At 49.4% G+C, this 25,424-nt stretch overlaps 2 protein-coding genes across 4 annotated transcripts in view; both read right to left on the bottom strand.

Annotated features, from left to right (window-relative positions):
• Positions 1–406: 406 nt before the first annotated feature.
• Positions 407–18,992, bottom strand: SLC35E1 (solute carrier family 35 member E1). The gene is made up of 6 exons (XM_045778614.2): positions 18,527–18,992; positions 18,071–18,141; positions 15,806–15,943; positions 14,465–14,590; positions 3,933–4,178; positions 407–3,499 (listed from the first exon to the last, which is right to left on the bottom strand). Exons 1-6 carry the CDS (start codon positions 18,942–18,944, stop codon positions 3,269–3,271), a joined length of 1,230 nt encoding a protein of 409 aa, XP_045634570.1. The 5' UTR covers positions 18,945–18,992; the 3' UTR covers positions 407–3,268.
• A 2,380-nt stretch (positions 18,993–21,372) lies between these two features.
• Positions 21,373–25,424, bottom strand: part of MED26 (mediator complex subunit 26) — a 52,733-nt gene continuing 48,681 nt past the window's right edge. For all 3 annotated transcript variants that reach the window (XM_045778447.2, XM_087867190.1, XM_045778449.2), the window contains exons 2-3: positions 24,727–24,801; positions 21,373–24,099 (exon numbers count right to left, since the gene is read on the bottom strand). In XM_045778447.2, the coding sequence (XP_045634403.2) occupies positions 22,465–24,099; positions 24,727–24,801 (1,710 nt within the window). In that variant the 3' untranslated portion in view covers positions 21,373–22,464. The remainder of the gene's footprint in view (positions 24,100–24,726; positions 24,802–25,424) is intronic.

Here is a 25,424-nt window from a genome sequence, read left to right as displayed (position 1 = left end):
CCCCTGTGAGCCTTGTTTTCATCTGTAAAGCAAGGTTAATAAAGCTTAACATGAAGGGGTTATAAGGATGTGTGCGAGAACGCACCGGTGTGCTGGGCATGTGGTAGGTCCTCAGTATGCGCTCCAGAAGCACAGCCGCCGCACCTTCTTGGGTTTTCCGTGTTCCTCTGGTCAATAAAGGCATGTCATTAACCGCTGAGCTGTGATTCTAGTTTTCTTCTACCATCTCGTAAATTTACAAATCACATGTCCTAGTTTTTGGCTCAGGAAAAAAATAAAAGGTTGCAGTTTATGCCGATGTGAGAATCAAGTTGGTTTCTTTCTGTCTCTCCTGTTTGTTGCTGGGCACACTGAAGACAGGGTCACTCAGAAAGACCCTCACTGACAAATTAAGACCCAATCGTGATCCCTGGAGACCATCGTTTATTTTTGGTAAATGCCATCAATGAGTATACACGTGGTATCATTCCCACAGAAGTCTATAGCATTTAAATCTTGAAAATAAGTGACAGTTGAAAAAAATTCACAATTTTCAGTTCCTTGAATAATTTAATGTTCTGTCCCCTTAAGGCTGTGAGACCTTAAGGTATCCGGGCCTGGTTATGTCCTAGCAGTAATAAAGGGCCTGTTTTATGATGTATGCCAAATACACAGCAAAATTCGGAAATCCCAAGTACGTCTTCACTTTCATACTTGGCTTCCCTCCTTTGTAAAAGGGGTGTGATTTTCCCTATAACGAATGACTTAAAATAAGGTGCTTAAAAAGTCCACACCGAGTCTCTAATAGTGAACAAACACTATTCAAAAATGCCCTCTGAGCCTCAGTTTCCCCTTCTGTAAAATGAAGGAGTTGGGTTTGAGTTAGTGTCACAGGCAAGACCATACCATGGATGGGTAGACTAATTCGCTACCACAGACCCCAGCAGGGAGGAGGGTGACGGTTTGGAACAGAGCTGTGAATGTGAATGTGGGAGTGGGGTGGCGGGCCAGGGCCAAAGTGGCTGGAAAACTGGCCTTCAGGAGGTCAATGTCAGCTCTGAACCTTCAAGTCTCAAAAGTATGTCTTTGTCTTTTGATCTGATGATTTGGTCTAATACAATTGTCTCATTCATTCCAGTGTATGTACTTGCTGTAGATTTATGTACAGAATTAAATACCCCATTTATTAATTTATAAACCGTAATAAAACCAGTCATTTCCCCTCACCAGCAGATCTTGCATTGGAAAAGGGAAACAAATTAATATACAAATTTTAGCAACATCAGAAATTTCATTAAACCTGAAAAGACGTGTAAGTTCATTTTGGAGTTCAATTATCTGTACAAGGAATCAGTTACTATAATCACAAAGACTACTGTAATATCTTTGTGGTGCAAAATTATCCCCATTTGTTGCTATTTCCCAGTGAGAAAAGTTCAGCTACGGATCGTAGTGCCTCTGATGGAGGCACTCAGCAAGCTCTTTTCCCAAATCCCCTTCCGGATTTCTCCTTCCCGTTTTACACGGCAACTGTCTCAAAACTTGGGACCAAAGTAAGTATAAAGCAAATGAACGGTACAGGGACCTGAGGCTGGTGGTGTGTAAACTCAGGCCAGAAGGGGACCAGGTGACCTCTCCAGGAACAGCCCATTCAGAAGCTGACAAAGTAACCAAACCAGGAATCAAACATAAGATCCGGTGCTTCCTCTGGTGGGAAAATGCCTCAACCACCAGGAGGTAAAGGGTGACCCACTGTCCCATCTGCTGCTTGCTCCAAGCGCCCACTCAAGAGGTTGGGCACAGTGCGGAAGGAGGAAGACAGATGTCACCGAAGACCCCACCAGCTGAGCCAGTGGTCCCCTCTGTGAGGGCAGGGTCCTCTTGTGACGCTGGGGAAATTGGAGATGCTTAGTGGAACCTTGGCACATGGGCTACCTGCTGGGGCCACATAATCTTCCTGATCCGATTTATCCAAACCCAAACCATAGTGTCGAGCTCGCCCCTCCTCCCCTTCACCAGGACATGATTCAGATCCTAATGCAAACACCACCAGATCAGGTCATGGAATCAAAGTGCTGTGGTCTTGTCTATTACACAAACTACTGAGATGATGTTCTTGATTCATTCAGATTTCAGCAGCAGGGGCCATTAGGAGCTTGAAAACACTTCATCGCTTCCTACTAATGCTGAAATGTACCAACAAGACAGGCATCACCAGTCGGGAGCTTTTCTTGTTTTTAAACATTTAAGAACAAAAGGGTTTTCAATCCATAAGCCAGTCCTCCCTCATGAGTCCACCTTACAGGGGACCAAGGCATAAATACAACTACAAAATATTCCCTAGAAAAATGCAAGATCCTCATGAAATTAACATCGCCCCACCAAACATCCTACTAAGTCATCACAGAAGTGGTGAGGACTCCTCAGAAAAGACAAAACGAGTATTACAGAACTAGAGCTTGAAACACTGACATGATTTCCTAATGCTCCTTCGGACAGCCCGGTAATCACTTCCTCCTCGCTATCCCCAGAGAGGAGAGAGGCCCTGCTCTGGCAAGGGGAGCAAGGGCAAAGGAGAGTGCAGCTGCCCTCCTTCGGTCTGGACACACACCAACTCTGATGTGCAAGTCAAAGAATTAGGCTCCAAGAATTCAAGGCTAATTGCAGGAGCTTTTCTCTTTGGGACATTTGCCAGTAACTGCAAATGGCCATGGGGTTGACCGGAAACTGGGTCCATCTTTGTTGTTGGAGATGCTTTTAATAAACTCTGGCGCTCCTCTGCTCCATGCCTGCCTCAGCCCTGACCCATCTGAGCAGCAGAATGAAAGCGGCTAGTCTGTCACTCTCAAGCACCACCCTACAAGTCCCTTCCTTGGCGCCCAGGAACCCTCTTGCCTGCTCGGAGGTCTGCATCCACAGCGATCCCGCCTTTTCGGAGAGTTAGCTGGAAATACTATCTGGAAAGCAGAACAAGAACTCTCAAATACATGACTTGGGGAAGAAGTCCACAAAAAAAAGTAAAAAGCTGGCCAAGATCTCCATACCAACACAGCCCTCAGATGACAGACTCCAGGAAGAAAGGGCCTGGAACACCAGAGCTCGAGGGCAGTGGTTCTTACTGCAGGGCAGCGTCCTGCTGCCCCCAGGGGCCTGGGAAGCCCAGGGTCTGCTGATGGTTATGCACCGTCCCCTCGGCTGGGTTGTACATTCACTGGTTGTCAGAAGTTTCTCGTACTGCTAGGGAGTGGGGGAAGGAGTCACACAACGGTCCCGCCCTGCCCTCTAGACTCTACACGTCATAACGGTTCAAACTGTAGGAGTTTGGGTAGCTCTGCCGGCTGTACTGGAAGTGATCTGTTAAGATGTTGTTGCGGCCATACTGATAGTCCCCGTGCTGGGGGAAGAGGATGCCATTGTGGGGTTTTTCCAGGGGGCTCCGATGATGCTCCTTACTGCTCAGGTCCCCAGCGGTGACAGGGAGGAGGTGCTTCCGGGCTTGCTGATTGGCATCGTACTTGGTCTGCAAGGTCAAGAGAGCAATGAGATCGTGGGCTCCTTCTCCAGCGCCCGCACACAGCACAGAGGGGAGCAATTCGCATCCAAGCAGCCCTTCAAGGCCCACTGAAGCACTGACCGAGGCAGGCCTCAGGCATGGCCGGCCTCCCTGTTAGCCACATGTGTCTCTGCACTGGGCCCAACAGCGAAACCTCTGACAAAGCCTCTGTAGACCCAAGAGCCACGGCTGGAGTCTGGCACAGACCTAGAATCATCTACACGGGAAAAGGAAGGCTGCGCCGGGTAGGGCCATACCAACACCATAAACCAGTCCGTGACAAAGCTGGAGCTTTGGCCCCAGCCTCTCAGCTCCTGCTGAGGTCCCTTTCTTCTCCCCCCACCAACTCCTGGTACCTCCCTGGGCTTGGAGGGAACAGCCTCCCCCACCCCAGACTCACTTTGTTGTACAGAAAGACCCCCAGGATGGCTGTCATCATGCCCAGGACATTGGTGCTGGTGACTGGGTTTTGCAGCATGATCAGGGACACTGTGATGACCATGATTCTCTTGGTGGCATTGGCGACAGAGTAGCTCAGAGGACTGATGAGGTTGAGGATGCTGAAGGCGATAACATTCTGGGCGAAGTTACAGAAGCCGCTGACAGCCAGGAGCAGGAGCGTCCAGGGCCACTGGGACACATAGGCCTATAGAGACAGAGAAGCAAGAACAGCACTGGGGTCACATGCCAGCCCCAGCAGATGCAGGGCGAGGGGCACAGAGTGGCTGACTGGGGTCAGTGTCAGTGGGGAGCAGATCCAGCTGTGTGGTGTATAACAGGTGCTCGATAGCACAACCTGACCGTCACGACACTCTGCACACCTGGCACAATGATGATAATTCGCTTCATTCCTACTGAGGATGGGGAGGCTCCAAGAGGCGAAGGCAGGTGTACCCGAAGGGTGTAGAGCACGATGTGAACTCAAGCTTCCCTGGTTCCTGACAGTAAGGACTGGGAGCTCTGGGGTTAGCAGAGCAGGGTCTGCTTACTGGACACTGTCTCAGTCCAATCAAGCTGCTAGAACAAAATACCACAAACGGGGGGCAGGGAGTGGGGGGCGCTTATAAACAATAGATCAAGGAGACTCAGTGTCTGGTGTGAGCTCCCGGGTTCACAGGCAGGGTCTGCTTACTGTGTCCTCATGTGGCGGAAAGGGGTAGAGAGCTCACTGGGGTCTCCTTTTATAAGGACACCAATCCTGTTTGAGGGCTCCACCCTTAGGGCCTCCCAAAGGCCCCACCTAATACCATCATCCTGGGGGGTGAGTTTCAACATAGAAATTGGTGGTGGGGGGGAGGAACACAAACATTCAGACTGTAGCAGACATAATGCGTGCTTACAGGATGGGGAGGCCCTGGGGAGGCAGCCCCTTTAGGAGTATGCAAAGAACCTAGTAATAAAAGAGCCCCAGGCTAGGAGCCAGAAGCCCTGGGTCTGCCCTGTCACTGGGAGACCCCTCCCCCGCCAAGTCACTTGACCTTTCAGGTCACACTTTCTTCCTCTATGCAACAGAAGAGACTGATCCCTGCTGAGCCCATACAATGCTGCTGCCCTGAGGATCACCAGGGATCCCGGCTGTGAAAGTATCTAAAAGGACCCCAACCCAAACCCGGGATGGCATCAAAACTTTGAATCATCTGACCCTCACCAGAATGAAGCACTCTGATTAAGGGGGCCCAGAAGTTAACCCACAACCAGCAGACATCCTGACCACAGAACCCCCCCCCCCCCCAGAGAGCCTGGGCTAATCCCAGAACAGGCAGCAGGCAACAGTCAGGTGGGTGCTGCCCTGGCCAGGTGGCCAGGGATGCCCAGCACTGAACATTTATGGACATCTATTCAGGGCCAGACACCAGAAGGCAGGCGGCACCACTCCCATGCCTCCCCACCTCCCACAGTCCCATCTCAGTACCAGTCCTGGGGAATCAAGAGGCTGCTTTAGGGCACGGATGCCAGGCCAGTGGAACGACCTCAGGAGACAGTACACCAGACATGGACAGCTCCAGTGTCTCACCTAGTCTGGAATGCTAGGAGAATCCCCATGTCCCTGTGCTCTGAGGACACAGCAGCCTCCAGACCCAGTGTGGCTCAGTCCAGGGAACAAAACCACAGCTGCTCAGTGGCACTTGCTCTCTGCATCCCAATTCTCAGGCTGCATTGGTATTGGCCACAGGAGGACACAGCTGGGTCCCTTCAGGAAGGTGGCATTTAGTGGCCCTGCCAGGATGGGAGCTGGAAGTCTTAGAATGGCTGCCTGATTCCGTCTCCACCACCCCGGGACGAAGGATCATGAGGTCCTCTCGAAGGAGAGCAAGTTACACTTAGGTGACCTCCTCAAGGTCACTCTGACTTTGCCCCTAGTTGGGATAATAGCCTCTGTAAGGCACGTAAGCCCATCAGCATGCTTTTGTTGTGAGTGGGCTTGTTCTCTTAGGGGTCTTTCCCTGAGGTGACCGATATGGACTTAGAAACTATTTTTACAAGCCAGTCAGCTTACACAGATATCTTTCAGAAAAGGAACCCAGCCAATCCTGGTTTTTTAAAAAAAAAAAATTGACTTGGAATAAAGTCAAGTGTTTCTTCCTCATGCTGCATAGTTCCATGTGTTTTAACACATGCACTGATTCACGCAGCCAACACCACAATCAGGATTCAGAACCGCTCCGTCACCCCAAAACACTCTCCCAAGCTTCCTTGTATGAATCCGCTCCCCCAATCCAGGGAACTACTGATGTGTTCTCCTTCACTCTAGGTTTGTCTTTTATTTTTAATTTAATGTGATTTTATTATATTTTATTTTAGTAGGCTCCACACCCAGTGTGGAGCCCAATGTGGAGCTTGAACTCACAACCCTGAGATCAAGACCTGAGCTGAGATCAAGAGTCAGGCGCTTAAGCAACTGAGCCACCCAGGTGCCTGTAGGTTTGTCTAAGAGATTGACCTACAAGTGAAATGAGTCAGAACGGAACCTTCTCAGATGGGCTTCTTTCACTCAGCAATGATGCCTCCGCCATCCATCCAAGTTGTGTAAGGAATAATAGCTGATGACTTCTTTTGATTGCCAAGTAATGTTCCATTGTATGAATGTACCAGAGTTGGGGTTTTATTGTTGTTGTTGTTGTTTTCCACTCACTTGTTGAAAGACACTTGGGTTGTGTCCAGTTTTTAGTGGTCATGAGATCATGAGTAGAGTTGCTATGAATATGTGTGTACAGGCTTTTGTGGGACCCTGAGTTTCATTTTTCTAAAATTAACACCCAGAAATGAGATTGCTAGGTCATATGGTAAGTGAGTTTAACTTCAGAAGAAACTCCTGATGTTTCCTGAAGTGGTTGTACCATTTTGTATTTACTCCAACAATATATAAGCATTCGAGCTGTGCCTTATCCTTGACAAACATGGTATTGTATATTTTTTTATTGTAGCCATTCTAATAGGTATGAAGTGGTACCTCATATGCTTTAGTTTCTCTCTAGTCACTAATGATGTTGAACATATTTTACTTGCCTATTTATATGCCATCTGGGGAATTTCAGTGGGAAAGGGTCTGCTCAAGTCTTTTGCCCATTTTTAAGCAAGTTGTTTTCTGACTATTGAGTTTTGACAGTTCTTTATATATTCAGAACACAAGTCTTCTATCATTTGTAAACATTTTCTCCCTGTTGGTAGCCTTTCTTTTCTTTCACTTAGTGTCTCCACAGACCAAAAGTTTTAAATTTTGGTGAAACTCCATTTACCAATTTCTTCTTTATGGACTTTGCTTTTGGTGTAATATCTAAGAACTAATTCCAAGTCATAAAGATCTTTCTCCTGTTTTTTCTTTTTTAAGACTTTATTTATTTGTCAGAGAGAGTGCATAAGCAGAGGGAGCAGCAGACAGAGGGAGAAGCAGGCTCCCAGGAGCCTGACGTGGGACTCTATCCCAGGAACATCATAACCTGAACTGAAGGCAGATGCCCAACAGACTGAGTCACCCAGGTGTCCCTCTCCTGTTTTATTCTTCTTTTTTTCTAAAGGTTATCATTTTATAGCACTTCTTTTAATTTTTTAAGTAGGCTCCACACCCAGCGTGGAGCCCAGTGCAGAGCTTGAACTCACAACCCTGAGATCAAGACCTGAGCTGAGATCCAGAGTCAGATGCTCAACCTACTGAGCCACAGGCGCCCCTATCATTTTTGTTCTTACATTTAAGTCTAGAATGCACTATGAGTTAAGTTTTGTATAATGTGTGATGTCAAAGTCAAAGCTCAGATTTTTCATATCGATGTCTTAATTGTTCTAACACCATGTGTTAAAGAGACTTACCCTTTGATTGCCTTTGAACCTCTGTCAAAACCCAGATTTGTGTGTGTTTAGTTGCACACAATTCTGCTCCACTGATTTGTGTCCCTCCCTTCACCAGTATCTGTTCCTTTATACTAAGTCTTAAAATTGAATAATGTGATTTCTCCAAGTTTATTCTTTCTGAGACTTCCTTTGACTATTCCAGTTCTTTTGCCTGTCTATGTAAATTTTCCAATCAGCTTTTCTATGTTAAAAAAATGTAATATGTATCTATCTACACACACACACACACACACACAGGCATACCTTGGCCACATTGCAGATTTAGTTCCAGACCACCACAATAAAGGAAATATTGCAATAAAGCAAGTCAAGTGCATTTTTTTGTTTCTCAGTGCACATATGAGTTATGTTTACACTATACCATCGTCTATTAAATGCACAATAGCATGTCTTAAAAGATGTGCATGCCTTAATTAAATGTACAGAACTTTATTAATCAGAAATGCTAACCATCATCTGAGCTTTCAGCAAGTCATAATCACTGATCACTGATCACTGTAACAACACAATAATAATTAAGAAGTTTGAAAGATTTGTGAGAATTACTAAAATGCAACACAGAGACACAAAATGAGCAAATGGTACTGGAAAAATGGCACCAATAGATTTCTTTGATGCAGGGTTGGCACAAACCCTCAATTTGTAAAAAACGTAGTATCTGTGAAGTGTGATAAAGCTAAGCACAATAAACAAAGTATGCCTGTATACAGTAATGTATCTCAATTTTCTTCATCATCTTTTCCAAGGAAAGAAATTAAATCCAAGCAATTATTTATAATTAAATCAATGCTAAAGAATAAGATTTTGTTGGTTAGAGAAAATTTTATTTTTTCCTTTCAAATCTATTTCCTTTATTTCTTTTTCTTGTCCTATTGCACTGGCCAGGATGTCAAGTATGATGTGGAACAGACATGTTGAGAGTGAACATCCTGAACTTATTCCTGAATTTAGCAGTAAAGCCTCCAGTCTTTCATCATTATGTTAGCTATAAACACCTTTGATCAGGTTGAGGGAGTTTCCTTCTATTTCTAGTTTGTTGATATTGTTTTTTTCATGAATGATGTTGGATTATGTCGAACGCCTTTTCTGCATCAGTTGATACGAATATGTGATTTTTCTTTGTTAGACTGTTACAGATTACACTGATTTTCAAATACTGAATTAGCCTTGCATTCTTGATTTAGGTCCCATTTTGTCATAGTGTATTATGTTTTTTATACATTGCTATTTTGTTAACGACTTTTGCCTCATTATCCATGAGGAACAATGGTTTTGTTATATGGCCCAAAGTGTCCCCTTGTCTTCTGTTTTCTAGAGAAGACTGTATAGAATTGGTATTTATTTTTCCTTCAGGGTTTGGTAGAATTTGCCAGTGAAATCATCCAGGCCTGATGATTTCTTTTTAGAAGGTTTTAAACTATGAATTCAATTCCCTCAATAGCTATGGGACTACTTAGGTTTATTTATTTCATCTTGGGTGGGTAAGTTTTGGTAGTCTGTGGATTATGAGGAATTGATCTATTACATCTATGTTGTTGAATTTAGGTATATAGAGTTGTCAGTAGTATTCTTATCATTTTAATATCTGTGAGGTCTATAGTGATATTCCCTCCCTCACTCCTGATATTTGTAATGTTGTTGTCGTCTCCTCCTTCTCCTTCTTTTTTCTGGGTCAGTTTTGCTTCAGTTGAAAATATTTTCTATTTCCCTTGAAGCTTCCTCTTTGGCCCATGGATTATTTAGAAATATGTTGCTTAATTTCCAAATGTTTGGAGATTTTCCTGTTACCTTTCTGTTACTGTGTTCTGAGAATATACTTAGTATGTTTTCAGAACTTTTGTTAAAGTTTGTTTTATGACACAGAACATGGTCTATCTTGGTGAATGTTCCATGAATACCTGAAAAGAATGACTATTATGCTATTGTTCGTAGGATGTTCTATAAATGTCAATGAGATAGATATCCAGTTGGTTGATGGTATTATTCTTTATTCTTGTTGACGTTTTATAATTCTAATGGTTCTGGAGATTCTATATTGCCGGATATAAAATTATGTGTTAATAGTTTCAGTACTCTAAAAATGTTATCTCACCTCTTTTTGGTGTTCATAGTTTCTTTCTTTTTTTTAAAAAAAGATTTTATTCCAGAGAGAGAGAGCAAGCAAGCAGGGGGAGGGGCAGAGGGAGAGAGAGAATCCTGAAGCAGACTCCTCGCTGGGTGCAGAGCCCAATACAGGGCTCAGTCCCACGACCCTGAGATCAGGACCTGAGCTGAAACCATGAGTTGACTGCCCAACTGAATGCACCACCCAGGCGCCCCTAATCCACAGTCATTTGAAACTGCTGTTCTCCTGTAAGTAATGCATCATTTTTCTCTGGCTGCCTCCAGATTTTTTTGCTTGTGTTTTAGTCTTTTTTCTCTCTGTGGGTCAAACTGGGTAATTTCTCTTGATCTGTCTTCAAGTTATTGATTTTCCTCTGTCATTTCCACTCTACTATTAAGTCCATTCAGTGACTTTTTTGTTACTATTTCTAAATTTCCAAAATTTCCATTTATTTCTATTTTTCATCCTTCCCATTTGTTTCAAGAATATTCACACTTACCTCTTTTTAATTTTTAAAAAGATTTTATTTATTTGAGAGAGAGAGAGAGTCAGAGAGATCATAAGCAGGGGGGAAGGGTAGAGGGAGAAGCAGACTCTGCAATGAGCAGGGAGCCCAAAGTGGGACTCGATCCCAGGACCCTGGGATCATGACGTGAGCAGAAGGCAGATGCTTAACTGACTGAGTCACCCAGGCACCCTCACCCTTACCTCTTGGGACATGATTATAATCGTTGCTTTCAAGTCTTTGTTCAAGGGGCACCTGGGTAGCTGTCGGTTAAGCGTCTGCCTTCAGCTCAGTTCTTGATCTCAGGGTCCTTCCCTGCTGAGCAGGGAGCCTGCTTCTCCCTCTCCCTCTGCCCCTCCCCACTGCTCATGTGCTCTCTCTCTCTCAAATGAATAAATAAAATCTTTAAAAAAAAATAGAGTCTTTGTTTAGTAATTCCAATATCTGTGTCATTTAAGTGTTGGTATCTGTTATCTCCTACAAGACTTAAAATATTCATGGTTCTTCATATGCCAAGTAATTTTGGATTATACCCTGGATATTTAGAATATTATAAGACTATAGGTCTTATTTAAATCCTATACGGAATGTTGATATTTTGTTTAGCACAATCAGTTGGGTTTAGACTACAAGCTTGACCAGCCTCCCCTCTCCATGATTACCTTGGTACTTGCCATTTCCTAGAGTTCCCCTTTTCAGTCCTCTAATCAGACAACTGGGGCTTAATTACCCCACTCTGCTGTGTCCTTCCTACAACTGCACCTCCACTTGGGACCAAGCAGTGGGCAGATAAAAAGACAAAAATACTCAGTGGGGGCTGATCCCACTCTCTGACTGCAGAGGAAGGCTACCCTCACTCAGCGTCTCAGGTGCTGTGGGACCCTGCTGCCGCCACCACCACGGGATTGCCAGGGGCCTGGGACACAAGAGAACCAAGAAACAAAAATTATAAAAATCCCTAACAGGGGATTTCCCCTGCTCTAAGTGTCAGGAATCCCCTTTCCCATTTCCCTGATCCAGAAGGAGAGGGCCTCTGGCTCTGTCTCACCCTGTGCCCACTTCTGCATTTCGGGCTGCATCAAGTCCAAGCTGGACATACTGGAGACAAAAGAGAGGCAAACTGACTGCTGACTCAGCACTACTCTGAAATCTGTCTGCTGCCCTTTACCTTCCAGTTCTCAAACAGCTGCTTCACTCATCCTGTCCAAGCTTTAAAACCAGGCCACCTGCTCCAGAGTCTAGCGAACCCTGCCTCGTTTCAGCCCGGCTGTCAGCAGGGGGCTGCCTGTGTACAGGAACTACCCACTGGAGCCTTTGATTCTTGGTAACGTGGCACACCACCCTCCAGGACATGCACTCCTATATGATCCTTGCCCCCACCACTAGAAAGCCCAGGACTGGGACAGAGCTAAATCACTGGCATCTGTGTGGGAGACCTGGGGCACAGAGGAGGAGCCCAGATAGGTGGGCACCCTGCCTTCAGACTGCAGCACCATCAAATACTGCACACTCCTAGGGCTACCATGCCAGTGTCTAAGGGCCCCATGAAGGTAAGAAGTATCTACGGCCTCAAGAAAGGACACAGGTTACTAAAGGTATTCCAAAAAGGTAATCACTAGAAGAAAACTAAAAAATGTCCTGAATACAAATAAAAAAACAAGTAAAGTGCCCAGAGCACAACCTGTCAGTACATACTGTGTGCATGTACTCATACAGACACCAAGGAGCTGTAACATAGGATGGAATGACAGAATGGACACCAAAGCTATCAGCAATATTCTGCAGCCGATAAAAAGAAGGAGAAAGACCTAAATGTAAATATGTTAATAGGGAGTGATCCCCAGAACATGTCTGAGTGAAAATAGCAAGGTGCTCTTTTCTATCTAAAAAGTGGCTTTTTGTGTAAGGAGAAGAAAGGTAGGAATATATACAGATTTGTTTATACGTGCCAAAAGAAACACTGAAAGGGGAAACCAAGACCATAAAAATGACTACCTAGGGGGGAGGGACAAGAAAGTGGGGAGGTGACAGGGACTGAAACCAGACTTTGAATAAACTTTCTCATACCATCTGGCTTTAGAAATATAAAGGTCTGACAAATTCGGTGTGGAAAAGAAAAGAAATGCCTAAAAAAGGGAAACAAATGGAATGAAAAGAACCCAGCTAGGCAAGTAGGTGATATAGGCACACTGAAAACAATTATTTCCATTGCCCTTAGAACACAGCATACCAGAGGTGCCTGGGTGGCACAGTCAGTTAAGCATCCGACTCTGGATTTCGATTCAGGTAATGATCTCAGGGTTCTGGGATCGAGCCTGGTGTCAGGCTCCGCTGCACTCAGCGTGGAGTCTGCCTGGGATTCTCCCTCTCCCTCTGGCCCGCCCCCTGCTAGTGCTCTCTTCCTCCAAAATTAAAAAAAAATAAAATAAAAGAGAAAGAAAAAAAAGAACACAGTATTACAATTGTACATCTTTAATGGAACATGTCCTACGGACAACTAGAGCAACAAAGAAACCTCAAACTTCTCTCAGTATCCCACCTGCAGTTGTCCTGTGGGGATTCGCACTCTGCAGCGATTATGTGTGTGTTCAGTAGACTCTCATACGTGAATAGTTGGGGTAGGATAAACAAAGAACAAATGTGGCAAGGAACCAAGTGTACCAGAAAAGACATAAATTTAAAAATCACAGCAATTGTAAGTCCTGTAATGTTAAACTGGCACTGGAATGAATTGGTATGAACTCTCCCCTCTGCCCCAATAGGACTTTCCTAGCTTGTCACCGCAGAGACTCAGAAGCAAGGCCAACCCCACAGCGGTGAGCACACACGGTGCTCAGGCTGTGTCTCTGGACAGCACTCTCTATTACGGCCAACCCGGGTTCCCGAAGGAGTGGACGACTGCAGGTCTGGGACAGGCGAGGCGCAAGATGAGAACATCCTGCTAGACCAAAAGCTACCAAAGGCTGACCTGTGCTGTAGAAAGGACAGGGAGCCAATGGGAAGGACTACATTGACCTGGACAGGATAATCTGAATATGAAAAGAGTAAGATACGCAACAGACACAGGAGTCCACAAGGATATTGAAAAAAAAAAAAATAGAAGGACCTTCCTTCACTGTCCCCCCCACAAACCCCCCCCCACCCAGTGATTAACATTTGCAATAGGCTAGAACTCTTCTCTGAAAATTGGTAATTAAAAAAAAAAAGAGCAGCAGTGAACTTTCGTGTACTTTAAGGTAACAAACGAGTCCTGGTCGAAGATGGAAAGTTCTTTGCAGAAAACTTACAGATCATCAATATGGAAAGGAAGTTAGAACAGAGCCAGGCTCCTTAACTAGAGCCTGGAGATAATGTGCACTATGCCTACAGGTAGTGCTGAGGATTACAGACCAAACTCAAGAACTCCATCAGGCCTCATTAAGTCCTAATACCCATTTACTCCACTCTCTGTAACTCAGACTTGGGAAAACCACGCCCACCTTCTCCTTATCATTGTCACCTCCGTGTGAGTTTCTACTGCATTGTCTGGAGGCTGGCCCTGCAGGTGGTGGGAAGATTCTCTTTCCTGTGCTTGGAGAGCTATGGATACCACCACAGTAAATGGGAATACAGACAGAGATGACACCGAGAAAGGAATCCAGCAATGCAAGCGCAGTTTTAACAAGTCAAAGTGACACCTGAACCAGACTGTCAGGACAGAAGAGTTGGCCATGCTGGCATTTTTTTCTTCCTGATGCCACTGGCACAAATGCAGCAGCTGTTGACACCTGAGATTTAGCCTGCTGGAGGAGGAAATGCAAAGGAAGCCGACTTCCTCGACTGCATGAGAAATGAGTCATAACAAAGCTGAGTGCTAAGACGGCTGGCTGCCAGGGCCCCAGATGTCCCAGAGTCAACACAGGTGTAATTCCCCAGCAAAGCAACTAATCTGGAACTAATCAAGAAAAGGGTGTGTTCACCACACTGGCCAACTCACCAGGTCGCTGCTGACCAGGAAAGCTGAAAGGTCCACTAGGACCCACGTGGGGATCATAAAGAAGACAGCGTGGCAGCCCAAGATGTTCAGGAGTCGGAGATGGTGGATCCGTGAATCTCTCAATACCTAAAGAGAAGAAAATCTTTGTAAAGGCCAATTGAAACTCTAAGTGGCAAGAAGGGCTCCAATTACCCAGGTCCTAAATACAATGACTGTACATTAGCCCCGACATCCAACCTTGACCACCAAACCTACAAGCGCACCTGCAATGAGACAAAGATGTCCCAAACAAATATGAAGGACTGAGAAATGAAAAAAAACCAGCAACACTCAGTACTGGTGAAGTTGCAGTGAAACAGGCACTCTTAAATCCCACTGGCTTATGTCTAAACTCGCATATAGCTGTTTCAGAATACAACGAGGCAAAGTGTTATCAGGAGCCATAAGTATCTCATACACTCCGACCCAAGAACAGTAAACCTATGTAAGGAAATAACTTGACAGACAAGAAAACGTTATGCACAGAGATGTTCGTTACTGCATTACTTGGTTGTTGTTGGTTTTTTTTAAAATATTATTTATTTGAGAGAGAGGAGAGAGAGAGAAAAGGAGCAAGAGGAGGGACAGAGGGAGAGAGAGAAGCAGACTCTCCACTGAGCTGGGAGCCTGATGTGGGGCTTGATCCCAGGACTCCAGGATCACTACCTGAGCCGAAGGCACACTCTTAACCAACTGAGCCACCCAGGCGCCCCCCCCATTACTGCATTACGTATGATGAAGAGTTGGAAACAGCCTATACTGCAGTAGGGGAACTGACCGCATTAACTGTCGTGTCAGAAAAGAGTGTATTACAGGATTTAGAGCAATATTTTTTAATGATATGGGAGAATGTTATAAATAGTAAATGAACAAAGCAAAATTTTGAAATGTATCTATAATATTACAACTCTAAAAACTGTGCAGAAAAGACCCCTAGCATTAACAGTAGTTCTCTTTAGGGGACAGTACTGTGACTTTACTCAGCACGGAAACCCCCAGGCAAGGGGCAGGTCTCTACTGATTACTCATCTCCCGCACCCACTATGGTGCCTGGCACATAGTAGGTGCTCAGTAAGTTTTCTGATTTGGCGGGGGGCACTTTCTCTATATTTTCACATACAGCATATGCTAATTTTATAAGAGGAAACGAACTCTTAAAAAAAAATGAAACAACAAACACAAAACTGGTAGAAGGGCACCAGGATTTTTTTCTTGTTCCAACACCACAGAAATCCCTATTGACCACTCTTTCACCCATGCCACCCCCAATCATCAGACATAACCCAGATGGTGCCCAAATACCTTTTTGGAGAAAATATTCTGAAGCGAGAAGCACAGTGTGGCAGCGAGGGCACTGATGAGCCCCCACATGTCGAAGGACAACTCAGTGACAGTGGCCAGCAGGACGCCGCTGATGATAGGGATGAGTGACAGGTACACCTGTGGGAGGAGGGCAGGAGGGGCTGACGGCCGGAGTTGAGCTAGGCTGCCTGACACAGATGCCTGGAGGAAAGCCTCAGCTGCTCTCCCCTCCCTCAGCAATGGGACCCCACCTACCCCCTGGTCAACACTGTTACTGTGATAGTGATGCTGGAGGGGTGCGGGGGGAAGATGGGGCAGAGTCCCTGGGGGCAGGGCTGTGTCACTGTGTGCAGCCCCACTCCCTGCACCGTCACTTACACTAAGAACCCCTGCTCAGGCCACAAACTGGGGCTGGCCCTAACAGCTCTATCCAGCTGCCGCCATCAACACACCAGGGTCTAAAACCCTGATCTTCCGAGAGGCTGGCCAGGTACTTTTTAGTTTGGTCTCTTCCAAAATGCCATTACCCTCGGCTGGGACACTCCCTCTATGCCTTTTCTGGATAGAGACCTCCTTCCCCCTCAGGTCTCAGCTCACAGACCAGGAGAACATTCACCTCCCCCGCAAGACCCCGTCAGGTTCCTCTGCTGCGCGTTCTGCAGCAGTGCTCTCCACCTACTAAAAGGGCCCGTCTGCATCCCTGTGCTTTTAGAGCAGGTCCTTGTTCACCGCTCTGTCCTGGTGTCCAGCACATAGCAGGCACCCAACAAGTGCCAGCTGAATGAAGAACGAGCACCGTGACAGGAGGCTTTCTAGAAGGTCCAAGCTTTCCAAGGCCAAGTGTATGCAATGGTTCCTGAGCTCAGGGGGCTAAATAGCTCCAAACTTGCAGAGAAATAGGATCCATTTCTGACATCCAGCTTTTCTGACTCCCAGCTCACCCTCCTCCTACAAAGGACACTTTAAAGCAGAAATTTTAGGAGGGGTTGGTGAGGCCGCTTCATCCATCCCTGGAGAACAGAGCAAGGGCTCTGGACTGGGTAGGGGGCTCAATTCTAGCTCCCCTACTATTGGCTGTGGGCCTTGGGCACTTGACTCACCCTTTTCTGTCCCATCTCTTCAGCTGAGATCAAGAATGACAATTATACCTGCCTTATCTGTCTCACAGGGTGGGCCCATACATATTCTGTCTTTATCATTTGTCCTTGCCTGGCCCATTCCTCAGTCCCTCCTCACTGTGTAAGATCCCGGCTCCTTGCCCAAGCTGGGTACAATGTCCCATACAACAGGGAAACCTGATAAACACGATGTGATATCGAGTGATTAAGCTGCACACCTTCCGGGCAACTCCGACCTGGAGACAAGTCACACCTGACATCACCCAGGGGGTGGGCTACAGAGCACACCCAGGTCTCGCAAAGAAAAAGGCTGAAACAAAAAATCAGCCAGAGGTGGCCCAATTTCCATAAGCTGATCCAGGGCACCGCCACTCTGGGTTACATAAAATACGGGATGCCAGAAACCAACCACGTAGAAAAGAAGCGCTCTGTCCAGCATGAAATGGATTCCAGCTGGGACAACAGGAGTCCACTTCCACTTAAGGACACGGAGCAAGGCTGTCTCTGGCTGAAGCCACAGCTTCTCTCGCCCCAAGCCAGGAAATACCCTGGCTTGGCATCTTGAACAGACTCTGGATTGTGCCCAAAGCATCTTCCTCATGCAGTCCTAGGCTCTGCATGTTGCTTTCACTTCCATTCCCAGACACTCACAATTCCTAGTGGTTTTTATTTCGAAGACTTTGCTGGATTTTGCCAAAATCAGGCTGTTTGGACTGGCAATCTCACTTCCGACCCCAGAAGTCCCCAACCTGACCACCGTCACTTGCAAAGAAGTGAAACTTTGTCAGAGTTCCAGCCAGGCATCAGATGTTCTATCCCTGGTCCCCCTGGAGGGGCACGTGGTGCCTGGCCATGATGGGCCCAAGTCATTGCCTACCAGCAACCAAACGTAGGGAATCAAAACACGAAGGAGAGTTGGGCCTGAGAGGGACAGGAGCGTCCCCGAGACCACAGAGCACAAGCAACTCAGGGACACACACCACTGCCTCCAAAGCGATCACAGAACATTAGCAGTAAAAGGCCACCAGAAGCCTCTAAGCTGACTTCCTGATTTGAGAGGAAGCCAGGAGACTGGACCACGTCACCAGCTGGGTACCAGCCAGGAAGCCCTTGGGGCCCCCACCTGCCCAGAACCCTCCTGGGTTACCTTGGTGCTCTGCTTCTCCTTCATGATGATCCGGGACAGGAGAACCACCCAGATAGGCATGGTGGCTTTGACTGCAAAGAGAGGCAAGGGGCTCTCAGGGAGCCGCCCCAGTCCCAGAACCCCACCCTGGGACCCTGTCCCAACTCCACTAGTGCGATGGGAGAGCTTAGCAGTCCTTCCATCCTCCTCAGACCTTCTTCTGTGGGGCTTCCCCCAACCCAACAGTTTTGATTCCCGTGCTCAGCTCCCAGCTCTCTTCTCAGCCACTTCCCTCCCCAAAACCCTTGTGAGAGTCCCTCCCCTGCTAAAAGCCTCGTTGGCCCCCAGCGCCCTCCTGACAGAAGTTGACTTCTCAGGCCGTCGGGCCGCAACCCAGCCAGCGGACTCCTATCCAAGCGCCGAAACCCCGGGTGGTGCGTCCCGGCCGCCGCCCCCCAGGCCGACCGCGGCACCCACCGGTGTGCGCGTAGGACACTGGCACCTTCCAGATGCTGACGTGCGCTGACACGGATGCGAAGTACTTGCCGAAGGCGAGTGGCAGCACGTAGCGCGGGTAGAAGCGCGGCGGCAGCAGCGGGCCGGGGGACGGATGCGGGCCGGGCCCAGGGCCCGAGACGGGCGGCGCGGGGGGCACGCGCCAGGCGCGCAGCAGCGGCGGGAGCCCCGCGCACAGCGCTAGGATGTGGCACAGCGACACGGTCACGGGGAACGGGAAGGCGCTCAGGATCACCTTGTTGACCACGTTACCACCCGCACTCAGCGCGTACCACAGCAGGCACAGCGCCGCCACGCGCGCGCCCTCGCGCGCCCCGCCACTGCCGCCCGCCGCTGCCGGGCCCCCCGCGCTCGCGCCCACCGCCGCCGCCGCCGCCATCCTGCCCCAGCGGCCACCTCTTCCCGCCCGTCCGACGGCCAGACGCCGGGCGGGGGCGGGGTCGGGTAGGGGCGGGCGCGTCGGCCAACGCCGCTCTCCATTGGTGGCCGCTGCCTCACGTCACCGCCTCGCGCCGGCCGACGCGCCTGCCACCACGTAGCGGGCGCAGGCCCCGCCCCTCTGGTGGGCTTCCGGCCGGGGCGGTGCCTATCGCGGAAGCGGAAGGTGGGGACGCGGACCCCAGCTTAGCGGGGTTTCCCCAGCGGTGGGTCGGGCCGGGGGACCCCGGAGCAGCGGCTGGAGCTGAATGGGCAGGAGTGCAAAGGCCCTGTCTCGTCGACGTCTGTGAGCGGGCCATCGAGCTAGGGGGTCAAACCTCGATTCCCATGTTACATCGGCACCCTCCAACCAGATTCCTGATGGGCGGGCGACGGCGGACACCAAAGATAAAAGACCAGACCTTTCCGGAAAAGAAACCAAGAGAAAAGCTTTCCATAGGCTAAGTTTTTTCTGCAAAAACACGGGAGCGACTTCCATGGCCGGACTCCAAAAGAAGGGTTAGCCCGGAGCGCCCGGTCTCTGGGAGCTCGTTCTGGGAACCACTGCGACGTGTGCTGTGCGGTAGGTATGACCGTCCCCATTTCACAGACGGACGGACCGAAGCCCAGAGAAAGGAGGCGACTTGGCTGAGGTCCCCTGGCCAATTCGGGAGCCGTGGCCATGGTAGCCTACTCCCGCACCTGTCTCCAGGGCTCTTGCAGGTGGGAGAGGTGCCGGGCCCTGACTGCATGCCCTAGGCCCCAGCGGAGGAAAACATGGTGTTTTCAGCAAAATGGTTTTATACTAAAGGACTTTGATTTGTTCCAAAAGTCATGTACTGACAACTTTTTGGGGAAAGGGGGATTTAAGATGCCCTTTTACGATGTCTTTACTTGGCAAATTAGAAAGTGGCAACCAACTGATTTCCAAAAGGTGGGAGAGAAAGCTTAGCTTAACTTTGTATTCTCAAAAACGGGCAATAATCTTTATCCTGGGGCTTACTGGATACTCAGACACAGAAGTGGTCCTTCAGGTGGGGGCAGGGAGCAGGGACCTGTTGTCCTAAAGCCCAGACCTGAGAAAAGGAGATGCTCGTAAGATGCCAACCTGTACCCAAGTATCTTCCAGCTGTGCTTACGACCGTTTGCCACAAAGTCATTCACTTCCTGGGGACACCCACACAGCAGCACGGTGGACTTAGGAAAGTAATTAGTTACTCCATAGCACAAAGGATTCTACTGACATGCTTCCCCCCTTTTTTTTGGGTTAAACTCTGATCGTTTAACTTATCCTCACAGCTCTGGGGTAAGCACTTTCATCTCCCAGATAGAGACCTGTGTATAGGAGTGACGTGATTATCTTAGAGCCATACAGCTCATAGATGGCAGGTCCAGAGTTCAACCTCAGCCTGTCCTCAGAGCCACTTCAGCCACTGCCGTTATCTTAGGGTGGGTGTGCCTTGCACCAAGGCCATGTCAGAAATCCCTGCTGCTTCTGAAATCGTGGTTCTGGGTTGACTGTTCTGGACCCCCTGGTTTGCCCTATGGGACTGTCCCTCTTTTTTTTTTTTTTTTTTTTTTTAAGATTTATGTGTCAGAGAGCTTGTGCGCACAAGCGCACAAACAGAGGGAGTGGCAGGCAGATGAAGAAGCAGATGTGGGGCTTGATCCCAGGACCTTGGATGAGGACCTGAGCCTAAGGCACACACTTAACTGACTGGGCCACTCAGGTGTCCTGGGACTGTCCCTCATAAGGGGCAGCTACTTCCTCATCTGTGAAATGAAGTAGGTACATCCAACATGACCTACTCTGGACTGAAAATTTTTGAAAACCAAAGTCTTAGCTTATGGTTTCGGGGATGTGGGAGAAGGAAATATTATCACTTTTATAGTCAAGGCAGAAAAGTTATTTTTAAAAAATAGCACCTGCCAGATACTAAGACAGCCCCAAGCCTGCATGGGGAGCTAGCAGCCTGAGGCCAGAGCCAAGGGGTGCACTGCCAGACATGGCTCTGGGCCATGCCCTCTAAGAGCTACATATTTTCTAGGGTAAAACAAGGTTACGAAGACCTGGGACATGGAACCTCTTTGGAGGGCTTCTTTCTCTGGGGCAGGTGAGGTCCAGATAGAGACGGGGTAACGTCCGTTCATGTGGACCTTCAGTCTCTGTCACCCAAAGCTAGCAGGGGACCCCGGAGGTGGGAGAGGCAACATGGCCCTGAATGAGTGAAAGGCAGGTGGAGGTCAGTTTTCATGCAGAACACTAAATAGGCTGACTTGGCTATTTTGCCCTGCCCACCTCCCTAAAGTCTGGCAATGGAGCCCAGACCTCGAACACGAAGGGCTGACTTGACTGTAAAGGACCAAATTAGTAACGATTCTGAAACTGGTTTGTGCAAATGGTTTTTTTTTTTTTTTATTTCCACATTTATATCACAAGGTGTCCACTTACTGGACCAAATAGCAAAGTTGCTCCCTTCTGTGTCCTGAGAACACAGAAGTCTAGGTACTGTACATTCACTAAGGCTCCTTGTTTTTGCAAATCGCGTTTATGACAAATAACCATAAGGCAAACGAATCTAAAGGAATGGTTATGAGTGTTTCCAGCGTACAGACAGGTCTCCTCTTGCCCAACAATACAGCTTACACACCAGTAGCACCCACGGTTACTTTTATTTTTTGGGAGGGGATTCTAGAAAGGTGAAATTTTCAAGATATGCGTAGGAAGGGGAAACTGAAAAGGGAGAAACAGGAAAATTATTTGGCTGGTGGTCAGATGGAAGAGGGGGATAAAATAAACTCCTAGAAAACTTAAGATTTTGCAGCATTTTTTTCAAAACTGGGTTTTAACCGAAACCAGATGAAAATGTGTGGCTGCCTACGGAGTGTAGGTCGTACTGGCTGGCTGGCCGGCCGGCCCGCCTGCTGCTAGCAGCTTGCTGCGGCCAACAAGCTTCTGGCATCAGGACTGAAGCGCTGGCCAGGTGGGTGCAAACAGAGGCCACGGTGTAGGTACACCCACTGCCTCAGACACTCAGGGCCAAATTTAAAAAAGGAAAATGCAAATAGATGAGATGCGTGCTTCTGTTGCTGTTTAAAGGTAACCTCTCCCCCAGGTTTTCTGTGCCTGCCTGCAACTGAGGTCCCAGCTCACGGGTGCTGGGAAGTGTCCGCACCTCTTCCGGGGTGGGGAACTAACGCTTTTTATAGCTGGTTTGCTATAGAGTTCTGAACTCACTTTGCCGGCCTTCCTTCCACACGGTCCTTCCTTTGCAATTTTGTTAGTAAACTGGTAGCAGCATTTCACAAAAGAAGGAGAATTTTGAGGGAAGAGCACGGAGAGACCTCGAGACTCCCGCCCCCTCCCTCCTGCCCCGGGCCGGACTCCCCGGATTCCCAACCACTGGAGGCAGCCAAGCCCCGGCTGCCCGCCTGCCATGCTAACTGCAAGGTGGGAATGCACTTAGAGGCCGACAGGCTGGTCAGTCCAAGCAGACATAAGGCAGAATGTTCAATCGCCCGTCGTCGCCGTGCGGATCGAGCGATATGCACTGCGTCCAGTCATACCAGTTACCCTGTGTGTCCTGACACCCGTTCACCCCTGGCCACTGGTGGGCCTGGATTCTGTCCAGATCGTCCTGCGTGACCTCGCGATTCAGCCCTGGGAGGTCCGTGGGTGCGCTGTGAGGCACCAGCACATGTGGCTTCCTGGCCCCGCGCCGGGTGCTCTCCTCCTGCTTCAGGTACTCAGACATGAAGTGGTGAGCCCCTGGGGTCTGTGCGCCTGACGACGAGAGCAGGCTGCTCTGCCGGCTCAGGTAGGACTGGATGATCTCATTGCGCGACAGCTCCTTCCAGTTCGTCTGTTCAAAAGGGCTCTGGACGCTGGCCTTGGCCTCGGGCTTGTCCAGCTCTGTCCTGGGCTGCTCTGTGTGCACAGGGCTGTCAGCCCGCACTGGCTCTTTCTGGGTCAGAGGTTTGATCTGTCTGGTCATGGGGTCAAAGGTGAGCTTCCGCTCTTTTAACCGGACAGGCTTGACACCCGCCTCAGCCACCTGCCCATCCAAGTTCACCGTGTAGTCACGAGGCCGGTACCTCTTCTTCTTTTTGCTGTCCGAGCCACCAGACGAGGCAGCATCGCTGTCCGCCTTGGAGGAGTCTGGGGAAAAGCCTGCCCGGGGAAGGAGGGACTCGGCTGGAGGCAGCCCCACCTTGCAACCCTGCCCTGCCAGCCGCTGGTGGCCCTCAGGCTGCTCCAGCCAGCGCACCGGGCTCTCTGCACTGGGCAGCAGCTCAAGCCGCCTCACAGGTGGTGTGGACGGCTGGGCCAGTGGAAGCGGTGATGGCACCTGTGTGACATCAAGCGCCTGGGGCCGTGGAGAGGGGCTGGGCATGGAGCCCTTGGGTGTGTACGGGCTCCGCTGCCGGGCAAAGGAGCCCTCGTGCCGTGAGTTCCGGGGACTGAAAGAGCAGCGAGGCGGCCCCCTGGAGTGGGGGGGGCCTGGAGTCTCATCCACCCGGTCCAGCTGCTGCAGCACCGCAGCCTTTGTCTGCAAGCAGGGGCCCGGGGAGCTGGTGTGCGGCCGAACGGCGTTGACGGGAATCTTGCCGCTGTGCTTGTCGCTCTCGCCGTGCTCTAGGCGGCCGCCCTCAGGGCCCGTGTGCCCGCTGCCGTCCAGGGCACCAGGGAAGCTCTCGGGGCTCCCGCCAATCCCGTTGGTGGGGAGGGGGGACGAGTTGGGTACCAGGGAGTCATGGCTGGCTTTGGAGACCTTGGGAGGTGGGCCAGGGTGGCCAAGGTCACGCTGATCTCCCCGGCGCTTGCGGCTGCCCAGCCTGTCCAGCCGCTGTCCGGGCAGCCTCTGGATGTCGTTGCGGTTCTTCAGGTCATCGATGCTCTTGGGCGTGCCGGCCGCCCCCACCTCTGGCCGGCAGTTGTGAGCACCCCCGTTGGCGGAGCCGGCACTGCCCGCCAGCCCCCGCAGCGCCGCCTCATTCTGGTGCACAGGCTCGATAAGCTTCTGCCAGCTCCGCAGCAGCTTCTTGGCCCGCTTGGCGAGCTCCTCGTTCTTCGTTTTCTTGCGGACGTCGTTGATGAGCTTCCCAAGTCGAGTTTCCTACAACCAGAGAGAGACAATGACATGCTTTTGGGACAGGAAGTCCCCCATGAAAAGGGAGCTGAGGGCCCCTGGTCTTTGGATTAACCCCACTGTCCCACAAACCACGGAGTTCCCTAGATAACAAAACCCATGGGGATTTGGGGTCCTTTGTGACATCTAACTTCTCAAATCCAGTCCTCAAACTTCAGGGTCCCAGGGCCACAGGGGGCATCTTCAGAAGCACCGTCCCACAGGCTCCTGGCACCTGGAAGCTGTGGACCGGCAGGCCAGTGCAAGGACACTTTGCTAGGGAAGCTCTTTGGGTGAAAGCACACAATGGCCAAGGCAACAGCAAACAGAGGGCCTGAGCCAGCATCACTCACTGGAGCCTCTCGCCCTCCTCCCCCCAGGCTTGCCTCCCAGCCCTGGGACTAAAGCCACCCAATTCCTGCAGTGCCCAAAGGAAGATGTTGCTTTTGGCACAGGCTAGGCCAGGAGGGTATCTGTACCCCTCACTCTGCACTCCTAAGTCCTCACCGGGCCAGTGAGAGCAAAGGCTCCAAGAAGCCGGGAAGGACTGGGGTTGGGGAAGCCCAGGCCCTGCCCACCCTGCTCTTCCCAATGTTGGGTCCTGGGGACACTCACCTCCAGTGCCTCTTTGGTAATGGGGTATTTCTCCAGGCTGGAGATGACTTCCAGCACCGCCACCATGTTCCGGATCTGCGAAACAAGAGCCACTTGTCAGACCTATGCCCCTTTCCTTGTTCCAGCCCACTCTGGCCTCTCCCTCCCCAAAAGCCAGTGGAGTTGGCGACATCAAAGTTCTCACCCCATGCCTGCTCCTGAGGCCAAAAACGTACCCAGTGCTCACCCTCCCGTCCGCCTCCTCTAGTGCATGGGGTGCAGCTGACCACGAGCCCGTCCATGGCCATGCCCACTTGCCCAAGTGGTTGTCACATGGCTGAAATCCACAACGCACATGAAGTAAGACCTGCTCCTGCTCCAGGAGAGGTGTTCTACTCTACCATCTCATGGGGGGCAGTGTGCCGAAGGACTTATCAAATAAAACACAACGAGCTTAAAAGATCAATAAAGGCGTACCTCCTTTTGTTGTTCTTAGCTTTATTACACTTCACAGATACTGTGTTTCTTACAAATTGAATGTCTGTGGCAGCCCTGCATTGAGCAAGTCTATTGGTGCTATTTTTCCAACAGCATTTGCTCACCTTGTGTCTGTCTCTGTGTCACATTATGGTAACTCTCGTATTTCAGATTTTTAAAATTATATTTGTTGTGGTGATCTATGATTAGTGATTCTTGATGTTACTACTGTGACTGTTTTG

The sequence above is a fragment of the Ursus americanus genome, chromosome 14 (assembly GCF_024610735.1).
Source record: "Ursus americanus isolate L20-20 chromosome 14, mUrsAme1.1.p, whole genome shotgun sequence".
NCBI classification, from domain to species: Eukaryota; Metazoa; Chordata; class Mammalia; order Carnivora; family Ursidae; genus Ursus; species Ursus americanus.
This window is presented reverse-complemented; position numbering and strand designations above follow the sequence as displayed.

Bases quoted from the DNA above. Each gene is read 5' to 3' on its own strand.
- SLC35E1 (XM_045778614.2), bottom strand. From the start codon at position 18,944: ATGGCGGCGGCGGCGGCGGTGGGCGCGAGCGCGGGGGGCCCGGCAGCG. The intron at 15,944-18,070 runs GTAACCCAGGAG...CTCCTCCCACAG, and splicing joins AGGAGAAGCAGAGCACCAAG to GTGTACCTGTCACTCATCCC. The intron at 4,179-14,464 runs GTGAGTTGGCCA...CTGTCTCTATAG, and splicing joins TCCTGGTCAGCAGCGACCTG to GCCTATGTGTCCCAGTGGCC.